General features: G+C 35.9%; 3 protein-coding genes across 6 annotated transcripts; 1 reads left to right on the top strand and 2 right to left on the bottom strand.

The window, feature by feature from the left end:
- Positions 1 to 436: 436 nt before the first annotated feature.
- On the bottom strand, positions 437 to 4695 carry LOC104119955 (DUF724 domain-containing protein 3-like). Of its 4 annotated transcripts, none has more exons than XM_070197812.1 (8): positions 4094 to 4695; positions 3836 to 3907; positions 3483 to 3582; positions 3276 to 3397; positions 2631 to 2861; positions 2286 to 2346; positions 2109 to 2216; positions 437 to 1277 (listed from the first exon to the last, which is right to left on the bottom strand). In XM_070197812.1, exons 1-8 carry the CDS (start codon positions 4622 to 4624, stop codon positions 562 to 564), a joined length of 1941 nt encoding a protein of 646 aa, XP_070053913.1. In that variant the 5' UTR covers positions 4625 to 4695; the 3' UTR covers positions 437 to 561. The 4 variants fall into 4 exon arrangements, with proteins under 4 accessions (XP_070053913.1, XP_070053914.1, XP_009629884.1 ...); XM_070197813.1 differs by having other exon boundaries at positions 437 to 1279; positions 2150 to 2216; positions 3836 to 3922; positions 4094 to 4694; XM_009631589.4 differs by having other exon boundaries at positions 3836 to 3922; positions 4094 to 4693.
- Positions 4696 to 4720: 25 nt separating this feature from the next.
- On the top strand, positions 4721 to 6894 carry LOC104119961 (uncharacterized). The gene is made up of 3 exons (XM_009631603.2): positions 4721 to 4738; positions 5643 to 5874; positions 5984 to 6894. The coding sequence occupies exons 1-3, from the start codon at positions 4721 to 4723 to the stop codon at positions 6892 to 6894; spliced, it is 1161 nt and encodes a 386-aa protein (XP_009629898.2).
- A 2209-nt stretch (positions 6895 to 9103) lies between these two features.
- LOC104119962 (uncharacterized) lies at positions 9104 to 9671 on the bottom strand. Its single transcript, XM_009631604.1, has 2 exons — positions 9537 to 9671; positions 9104 to 9433 (listed from the first exon to the last, which is right to left on the bottom strand). The coding sequence occupies exons 1-2, from the start codon at positions 9669 to 9671 to the stop codon at positions 9104 to 9106; spliced, it is 465 nt and encodes a 154-aa protein (XP_009629899.1).
- Between the last annotated feature and the right edge of the window lie 1651 nt (positions 9672 to 11322).

Raw genomic sequence — 11322 nt, 5'->3', positions numbered from 1 at the left:
TGACTGCAATGTGCAGAAAATCGAGAAACCAAACCCGAACCAAAGTGAATGGGTGTATTTATTTACTTTTAAATGTTGTGATTATAAGTATTACCTGTGACTTATATTAGAAAGTGTATTTGAGAGATTTGACATTATTACTTCTCACTCTATAATATTTGTTCTTTTTCGCCATTCAAATATAACTATTCAATAATGTTGTATGGCGGGTTGCATTGGATTGTGGTTTTTCAAACCGAACAACGCAAAACGAACAGAACTGAATACCCGAATGCACACCCTTAAATCCGAATAATGCACACTCCTGTTGTTGGTTCATTGGAGATTGCCGGAGTGGTGGCGTCATTTGAACCCAAGCCTGGACTTCGCTACTGGAATAGTTCTTTACTACAAATTTGAAATATGAGGTGTATAAAATTGAGAGCTATTAGCAAAATAAAAATCAAAGATGCTGCTGCTAGTTGCTATCTTCTCAAAGTCATGCCAAGAATATTCTGCAAAAGGGCCAAAAAGAAATATTCAAAGACGAACTCCGAGAATGTACAAACTACAAAGTATTGGTCAGCTGAAGATTTGCTTCAGCGAAGCTACTGTTGCCTCAAAGTGAAGCTGAACATGTCGAATTTCACCACAGATGGCACTCTCTTCAGACCTGAATACCAACATCTCCTGATCCATTACCTTCTTCTCCTGATCCATTGTCTCCATCGAGTTCTTGGCTGCCATAAGTTCTCTCTCCAGATCTTTTATCTTCATATCCTTCTCTTCAATCTCTTTTTCAGCTCTTGCCTTCTCAAGATTGCAGTTTTTGATTCTGCCATCTACTTCTTCCAACTTGTCTACGAAGTGATTTTGCCTCTCGTTGTTCAACAGTATATCATTCAAGCCACGTTTATACAGAATAACATCAAATCCATTCTCCTCCCAGTCCTTGACAAATGCCAGCATGTCATTAATGAGAGATGAATTACTAAGTTCTGTGGTTGTTAACTTTGGTATCTTCTCAACAACGTAAGCATAATTTATCATCTTTTGTAAAGCCACGTCTTCTCGTTTATTCTCCTCATATTGAGCTAATGGTGAAAAATGTGGATTTTGTGGACTCCTTGCAAATACTTCCGCAGATTCAACTATTCCCCAAAGAGTGGAGTTCTTCCTAAATGGAAGAACAAGACTCGGCTTAGGCGTAGTGATGGAATTAAGTTTAGTATCTGGCGTTCCATCAGGTTGTTGAGTACTGTTCTCAACACATGGTTGGTCTGCTGCAGCAGAGGCACCTGCAAAATGATGACTAGATTAACCATGCTACTCACAGGGATAATAGAAAACTGAGCAATATCACAAATGACAGGCACCTAAGAAGAGCACTATTTAGTTGGAAATAGCACTGCAAGTTGACCTATCAGTTCAATCTCAAATCTTTTATTTTTCAAAAAGACCTGATAGATCACATCATTTGAAAAATGAACATGGGAATTGTCAACTAGGCAACTCAGGAAGCTGGCTCAAGTACTACTTTGATTGGTAGTGGTTATATTCCATCTAATATTTAACATTAAGTAACCCGATTAGAGTATACTTTTTAAGGAAAATACTAATGTGGCTTGCTAATCTGGATAAGAAAGTTTTGAAAAATACTTTTTCCTTCTTAAATTCCTGAAAAATCATCAAAGTTGAGCTTGTATCAAATTTTAAGGTCTAATTAAGCTCAAGCTCATACAACCTATCCAGAACTAACTCCAGTCTTGCACAAGCGCTTCGATGTTTAGTGTTTACTGTTCAACTACAGTTCCTGTTGTAAGTGAAGACATTCAGGATGCCTAATTCTAGAAACCTCTTTCATATTATAATAGTATCAAATACTGCAGACAGCTTGGAGTTCTTTAAACTCCTGGTACAAAAGTAGTTATTAAGCTATCGAAATAAAAGTTAAAACTAGTAGGAATAATTTAAGTATTTAACATTTTAGAACGCAATCACTTTGAGAACCACAAACTTTGAATCAGGAAGCTAAACACATAGGAATTACTAAACACCATTAAGATGAGCAATCGCAAATAGGATTTGTGAGTACCGTCGATACATTGGGTTAAATTGCATTGTTTTACCTGCTGAAGTATTTATACCACTAGTTAAAGATAACTCAACTTGATTTGTTGCATTCTGTTCATTAACCACTTCATGGTGAGTGCTTTCAACTATTTGTTTCTCCACACCTGTCATCAAGCAGAACATTTATGCAATGATGCAATGAGCAAACAATACTGTACACCAAAATCAGTTACCTTGTGTCACAGCAAGTGATCGGTGGTCAGACAGGTCCCCAGAGTTTCTTTTGCTGCTACCCTGGATAACAAAGAAAAGAAAGCAAACACCAGAATCAATAAGGAACAGAAAAGTGAACTAATGGAGGAGAGAGTTAAGGTAACTCAAGCGTATAGAATATTCATACTTTAATCAGGTAAATCTTTTATATCATGGAGATATTTATTCAGGCCCCATAAGTAAGTAGATTCAAAGCATTTGGGTGATGGTATTCTGTTAACCCAAGTATCATATGCAAATGTCTGTTCCCAGATTCTGTATAATGGAATAGACACAGATGAATGATCCCTATAATAACATGTTACCTCAACAATCAGAAATCCAGAATCACTTAGCTTCCCATCCTTATCTCTGGTGCGCTTGGGAAATTCTTGATTCTCCAAAGCAAAAGAAACGTGTTTTCCACTTTTTAACTTCTTCAGAGGCTGTAGCCCACCAGTCTTAGTATCCAACATCTCCAGTCTCTTATTCGAAGAGGCTGTATCCTTGATGGTGTGATTATTAGCAGCACTTGAAGTTCCCAATTGAGGAGGCATCTGGTACCATAGGCAGAGAAGTGAGTGATTATATTGCTTAATGATGTAAAGTTATGAATAATTAGAACCGTGAAAAATTAGATTATAGTCGAATCTCCAAGACATTGTGTTAGGAAAACATATCAAAAACTAAGGAAAAGACACGAGCACATGTCAACTTTTAGCCATATTGTGGCTATCCCCCAGTAAGCAACTACTCCCAAGGTTTGGACATAAGGTTATTATTAACGCGACAGATAACCATTGAACTTGGAGCAGATTATTTAGACTAGCACTAAAGGGAAATAGTGTCACCGAAATTGGAACAGAAGGGCTACTGCTAATTTAAGAAATAATTATTTTTATCTGAAGGTCTTATATAGTTGATGCATGTTAATGTGTACTATTATAACATGTTACAACATGAATTCGAACCTCTGGATCACTTGGTTTTTCAGCTGCTAGTGTTCTCATGTCCACCACGGTCCCCATAATTTCTTTGTTCAGCTCTCTGTCAATAACATCTCCAACAATATCTTCTCCTAGTTTATTGCGGTCTACATCCACAATTTAGTAGTTAAGCTCTTGACGAGTAGTTACCATAACCCAAGTAGAGAAAAAAATAGCGTAACTTACACCCACCATTAGAATGTGCAGTTTCAGCTGGTGAACAATCAATTCTTTCCTCCATGACATGACTTGATTGATTATCAACTGAGCCAACTACTCTTGATTTTCTGATCTGCAAAAGACAGCACCAAAAACAGTGAAGCTCTAGTAAACTCTTTCTCCCCTTCTATTTTCCTACTGTGACATATTTGGTATTAGAAGTCATTTGTTTCCTATCATATATTTCACACCTATTCTACCTTAAATAAGTGATAGAAGACCTATAGAAATCCAAAACAGATAGTACAAAAATGTCACATGAGTTATCATGCAAAGTATGAGAGTAACGAAGCTAAGAAGAAGAGGGTAGAAGTATGTAGAAATACCTTCACATATGCTTTTTGGCTACTATCAGAATTCTTCTGCTTGTTCTGATCAGCAGCACTTGAACTTCCAGACTGAAGATCAGGCATCTGTTATCATGGCGTGCATAAAACAAAAGCCATTTTGTTTCTTAAGATACCATATGTAGTTGAAAATTTGTAGATATCCAAACTTCCTTGTATAAAAACAGTGTTAAAAAAAATAAATCTTTGCTCTTTAGTACAAAATCTTTTCCAAATCGACCTTAAGTAATTTATTACCTTTTCATCAGTCGAAACAGGGGCCACCCACTTTCCGCCAACCCAATCAACATGCAACCTCAAGTCATTTTGAGAAAACTCAAGCTCCTCATCCGGATCCTTAAAAGCGACCCGGAACCGGCTACCTTTACCACCGTCACCACCACCAACTGAAGCAACCACTCCTTTCCACCAACCAGCAAGATGAAATGCATCAACCACATCCTTCACCTTAAAGGACCTCCGCTCATCCACCGTCGCAAGCGGCGGCGGGGCGGGTCGTAAGAGGGACCGTTTTGTGATGAACTCGCATTTAGGTATTGATTCACTTACATCTTTTATGTCAGATAAGAGATGCTTGTACTGAACGAAGAAACCCCTTCTTTTCTTTTGGATAGGGTTTGGTTCCACAATGATGGCCTCGTACCAAGCTCCTCTATAACCCAGTTCTTCTCTGGTGACTTCCACTTTATTGCCGATGCTGAAGGGCGCCGAATTATTAGTTGGTGATAAATTCCCCATTTCTAACTCCGTTTCCTCCATCGTCGCCATTGTTGCTCCGTGAAATTCTCTCTCATTTCTAGTTGAAGAGAAAATTATAGTATGCTTGGCCTGGCTACTAAAATCCATTAATTTTGAGAACGGAAAATGGTCATTTGTGCCCCTGTACTCTCCAAAATTAGTTATTAGTACCCTACGTTATACTTTCCAACATTATATATCTCTGACGTTATCTATTTTAATATCCTTACCCCCATCACTAACGGACCCTTTTAGAGGGACACGTGTCTTAATCTTAAACAACCTAACCACCTACTAGTTAGATCCCTCATCCGTTTGGCCCCAACCCGCTAATCCCTTCATATCCCCTAGACCCGTATATACATTAAAACAAAAGGGTTAGAACCCCATTTCACTCTAACCTCACTTGTCTAAAATCAGGCGACTCTCACACTTACCGCCGATTTTCATGATCTAAAAGTAAACTAATTCTTCTACCATAGTAAAATCTCAGGCTTAAGATTTTTTCAATTGATTAAAACTTAGTTTTTTCATGTTTGGTTTTAGTGACTAAAATATCTAGGGTTTAGCAGATTTTGTTATTTAGGTTGGGGTTTCGTGTCTAGGTCCTATTTTTATATGATTTTTACTGCAAAGTCTAACATTTTAAGCAGAATGTGGGGTTTTAAACATGGCTTTAACTTTATGGATTATTGTATTTGCATATACATGTGATGGTGGTCCCGAATGTATACTATAATAGTTCATTTTGTCTTAAAGGCGTTAACTTTATTAGTTGTTGTATTGCATGCGGTAATATTCTCATATAGGTTTATTTGGTGGTCCGGGTTGTCTTTATGTGCTTTGTCGTTTAGGATTTTGAACCATGTTCTGTCCCTTTGTCTAGGGATGTTACTTCACGATTTTTTATTAGTTTATTTGAATGTTGCTTTACTCTTTTTTTATTAGTTTCTTTCCAGCTATATTTTATAATCTCGATTAGTTAAGTTGTTGTTTAACTTATTTTATGGTTTAACTTCTAATTGCTTAATATGTCAATTGATTACAGATTACTATGGTTAATTTGGACTTGATATTTAACTATGGTGGGGAATGGACTAGAGAGTCACAAGTCAAATACACAAATAAGCTGTTACACACCCGGGAAGGTTATGACTCTGACCATCTATCCTTTATAGATATAGTTAATGAGTTTTGCACTAAGTTATGTTTTGGTGGGGTTCAACAACTTATTGTATCTACTCATTCTGGTAGATACTATAAAATTGATGGGGATAGTGGTATTAGGAAACTGTTGGGAATGGTTTGTAGTGATTACAATATTGTTGATATATTTATTGTAGAGGATTGTGAGTTGGCAGTGAATGTACCTGATTTTTTTACATTAAGGTGAGGATGAACTTGATGATGTTGCACTTGACCATGAGGCTGCAACTGATTGTAGCTCAACAGATGGTGAGTTTGATAATGGAGCTGAATCTGATTCTTCAGATTATGATTCTGAAAAATTTGAATTTATTTCAACTCAGAGGAGTATGAGTATAACTGAGCAGTTGCTGGATTACAAAGAACTAGATAAAAATATGAGCTTTAAGGATATTCCTAAAGTTAGGAAGTGTCTGAAACTGTATGCTATGGCAAATAAGAAAGAGATAGTGCTTAAGAAAAGTGATACAAGAAGGCTTAGGTATGAGTGTCAAGTAAGTTGTCCTTTTGTTTGCCTAATTTTTAAGGATGGGGACTGTCCAGGGGTTAGAGTGAAGACACTAAATCCAAATCATAACTGTTTCATTGCTTATGATAATAGTACTATTAACTACTTCACTATTGCACATTATTTTAAGAGGAAGTTGCAAGACAATCCAAAATATAAAGTGAAGGAGATGAGGGATCATTTGAGAGCTGCATTTGAGCTTAATGTAAGCCATGGTAAATGCAAGAGAGCAAAAATACTTATTTTGAATAAGCTAAAGGGAAGCTTTAAAGATGAGTACAACAAGCTAGGGGGCTATGTTAATGAATTGAAGATTAGTAGCCTTGGAAGTGATATAATAATTAATTTGTCAAAAGATACTCTTCTTGAAGGTAAGAGGAGGTTCTTAAGAATGTATATTTGCTTTCATGCTATGAAAATGGGTTTTAAGGAAGGTATGAGACCTTTCATTGGACTGGATGGGACATTTCTGAAGGGAAAAGCTAAGGGTCAGCTTTTGGTTGTTGTTGGTCTTGACTCAATAAATCATTTCTACCCTATAGCTTGGGCTATAGTGGACAAAGAAACAAAGAGAACTTGGGACTGATTTTTGAAAATGCTAAAGATGTCACTGGAGCTCAACAATGAAGAAGGATACACTTTCATTTCAGATATGCAAAAGGTAGTGTTTATGTCCATGTTCTTTTATAGTTATTTCAGTTTCTTTAAACTTGTGACTGATTCTTTAAACTAATATTGTATTTATTATGATTTGTAGGGGTTGGTTGAGGCAATGAAAACTGTTTTACCTGATGCTAATCATAGGTATTGTGTCAGACACATTGAGGCTAATTGGTGTAAAAGATGGAGATCTGGGAAAATAAAAAAGTTATTGTGGTGGAGTGCATGGTGCACATATGAGGAGGATTTTGATGATCAATTGAAGAAGATAGGGCATATGGATGAAAATACAGTGAAGGATTTGCTGCATTACCCTCCCTAGTCATGGTGTAGAGCATTTTTTGACACTGTATGCAAGAATATTGCTGTGGATAACAACTTTACAGAATCATTCAATGCATGGATCTTGGATGCAAGGTACAAACCTATAATTAAGATGCTAGAGGATATTAGGGTGAAGGTGATGGAAATATTGAGAGAACATGAGGACAAAGTGAAGTCGTGGACTACTGACTTTAGTCCTTATGCCATGAAACTTTATGAAGATTATTTGAAGATTGCTCATAAATGCAAGGTTCACTTTAATGGTGATTGGGGCTATGAAATATCTGAAGGGCCTGATAAACATACAGTAAACATGGTCTTGAAGCAGTGCAGTTGTAGGGCTTAGTAACTGTCTGGAATACCATGTCCTCATGCCATTAGGTCATTTGTGTACAAAGGTTTTGATCCTTTGGAGGGAATGCATTGGTGGTATAGCAAAGAGGCAACATTAAAGACATATTCACACAAGATACTGCCTGTTAGGGGAGAAAAATCCTGGAAGGCAGTCCCTGCAAATGCAATGGAACCACCACAGATAGTGAAGTTAGCTGGCAGACCTAAGGTGAAGAGAACAAGGCAAAAAGATGAAGCAATTAAGAGACAAAGTGAATGGTCTATATCAAGGAAGGGGAGGGTTATGAATTGCAGCAACTGTGGAGAGCCAAACCACAACTCACGAGGGTGTAAGAAGGTAACTGTTACTATAATTAGTTAATTAGTTTTTAACAAGTGATATCTACATTATTAACAATGTTTCATTTATTAATGACAGCCATCTAATGGAACTCTACCACAGAAAAGGATGACAACTGAAAACTATGAAGATATTGATGAAGACATACCTTTATCAGGGCCTGAACAATCTCAAGCAAGTGTAGGCTCCAGTAATCCGTTTGTGTTCATTCCTACAACAGTTTTTTCTCACCTAAAGAGGCTCCAGAAAGCTGTTAGTTCTACATGTTCTCTGCTAGTTATCCAAGATGAGGAAGACCCTGCTTTAAGGCCAAAAGTTATATCGGAGATGAGGACAAGGTTTCAAATGAGACATGAACCCAACATTATAGATGGAACAAGAGTCATCAACTTAAGGGGTGATTCAACTAGTGTGAGTCAGCCCTCAATTCTATCACACTTACCTAGAGGACTCACATGGAAGGGGAAAGAAGCTTTAATTACTAACAAACTGGAGATGCAGGCGCAGGAGAAGATTGGGAAGCTTAAGACAAGAAGGGGGAAGTGATACATTACTGGATAATATGTTTTTGAAGTTATTGTATCTTATCTAAACAAATTGATTTGGTGCTGTAATTTATGACTTCTAACAATACATTTAACTCTAGTTTTAAATGCTTTATTGGTACTGACAGTTGGATGCCATAGTATGACCTAGGTGGTAACTTGTTTTGAGGTTATAATATGGCATCCGTGTGTCAATTTAACTGTATATTGACAGTTAACTTTTGCTACTAATGTTAATGGTAATTTAGACGCATTCAGTTTGCTATTTCAGTTTCTTTCCTTATTGCAACTTATATTATTGGTAGTGTAGTTTTATTTGAATAAGTAGAAGTTCATTTATGTAGTTTAAGTAGCAATTAACATGTGTGAATCATTTCTATTTCGGAACAAGTTCATGAAGCTCAAATCATATTAACTAACAAACATAGGTGAACACAAAAAGCAATTAACATATACAATCCGGAAAGTAAAATTCCAATTAGCCAACAAAAAAGTACACAATTCACTACTGCCACTTAAGTTAATCATACAGATAACTTAACAAAATAAAAACTAGATTTCACCGACTATTACTAATAACTATTTATCATACAAGCTACAATTAAGCCAGCAAATAGGACCCAAGATATTAGAAAGATCTTCAACTTCAAGACTTTGGCTTCCAATTTCCTTGAATTGGTCATTTCCCCGCGAATTGTAGCCTCCATTTCTTCAATTTTTTCCTTCAATATGTCTCTCTTTCCTTCAACCTCATTTATTGCCTCCAATGCTTCCAATTTTTCCTTCAATTTCAGCCTTTCAATCTTGACAGCCTCCAGTTGTGCTTTCAACTTACAAATAATTATCATAGCTCTGTCCGATAATACTTCATCAGCCCATTCAAAATAACCACACGAATTTTTCTGAAAAACAAAATCATACACCATGTAATAAGTGAAATTTCAGAAAATGAAAATCATAAAATTATCATAAAACCATGAAAACCATAAAATATAAGATATTAACCTCAGATTTCGGACATTTGTAGAATCTCCTACCAGCGTTCCAATGAGTGTAAGCCATGAGGTAGAGTGCAGTTAATCCGCATTTGCATGTCCTACTTGATACACATTCTTGAGACGATGAACTACCTTCTGACATTGTAACTCCCTATTCTTGAAAATTATACACAAAATAATAAAGAAAATAAAGATGATGAGAGAAAATAGAATAGAATCGCTTCAGATGGGGAATAACCCAAGCTTTTGAGAGGAATAAACGATTACATCCATTAAGAGATATGAAGGGGTTAGCGGGTCGGGGCCAAATGGGTCAGGGATCCAACTGGTAAGTGGTTAGGTTGTTTAAGATTAAGATATGTGTCCCTCTAAAAGGGTCTGTTAGTGATGGGGGTAAGGATATTAAAATAGATAACGTCAGGGATAAATAATATTGGAAAGTATAACGGAGGGTACTAATAACTAATTTTTGAGAGTACAGGGGCACAAATGACCCTTTTCCGTTTTGAGAATTATTTTTGTCAAAAGTACTTCAAATAATTTTTCTGTAGAAACAGTTTGTGTTTGGCTAATTTATTTGAAAAGAACTTTTGAGTAGTAATTAATGTTTGGCCAAACTTTTAAAAACTGCTTATAAGTGTATTTTTCTCAAAAGTGCTTCTCAGAAAAGTGCTTTTTGGAGAGAAGATACTTTTTTATATTTCTCAAAAACTGTTTCTGCTTCTCCTCAAAAGCACTTTTTTTCCCAAAATCTTGGCCAAACAACTCAAGTGCTTTTGGCAAAAATAAATAAATACTTTTGGCCAAAAAAGAAGTTTGGCCAAACAGACTAGAGAAATGGGATTGTTAAAGAGAAGCTGGGACCCATATAAGTCCAGTGTCAAAAAAATATCCTCACACGTGTCTTCACTGTTATTATTACATTATTTTCTTTGAGTACTGTTTCCATAAATGAATTTTTAAAACTAAGGGTGTGTTTGGTATAACGAAAATTTCCACTGTTTGATTGCACAAAATAGTTTGAAAAATATTTTTCTAGATATCATATTTTTCTGAAATTGGAGGAAAATAATTTCCCTAGAAAAAGTTAGGAAAACATTTTTGAAAAACTCCACATACCCTCACATCTAACCCCAATCCCCTCCAACTTCAATTTTTTATTTTTTTTCGTTTTTCTGCGCCATCCACCTACCCACCCCCCACCCCTCCATTTTTTTTTGTATTTTTAATTTTCTGTTTTTCGTTTTTCTAAACCACCCACCCCAACCCCCACCCCGCATTTTTTTTAAATATATTTTCAGTTCTAATTTTTTTATTTTTCAGTTTACAGGTTCGAAATTTTACGAGTTTCAAAGTTATGAGTTCGGAGGTTTACATGTTTGGAAGTTTGCGGGTTTAGAATTTATGGAGTTTACGGGTTCGGAAGTTTAGCGGTTCAGAAGTTTATGAAATTTGTGGGTTCGGAAGGTTGTTGGTTCGAAAGTTTATGGCTTCATGTTTATTGTATCTAAATTATTTATGAATACTCTTGAGAATTTATTTTCCTTAATTTGCGTACCAAATACCGAAAAAATGAATAAGATTATTACTTGTTTTCCAAGAAAATATTTTCCACGGAAAACATTTTCCGTTATACCAGACATACCCTAAAATACAATTATTTTTTGTTAATACGACAAAGTCAAATTGAAGTTAGTACGTAAATTATAATTTTGTTGTCTCGTTAAGTAAAATAGTAAATTTCGTATTGCTCAGTATATGGTTTAATCCATTTTACTGCTTTCGTTTTTCTT

The sequence above is a fragment of the Nicotiana tomentosiformis genome, chromosome 3, assembly GCF_000390325.3.
Source record: "Nicotiana tomentosiformis chromosome 3, ASM39032v3, whole genome shotgun sequence".
Classification (NCBI taxonomy): domain Eukaryota; kingdom Viridiplantae; phylum Streptophyta; class Magnoliopsida; order Solanales; family Solanaceae; genus Nicotiana; species Nicotiana tomentosiformis.
This window is presented reverse-complemented; position numbering and strand designations above follow the sequence as displayed.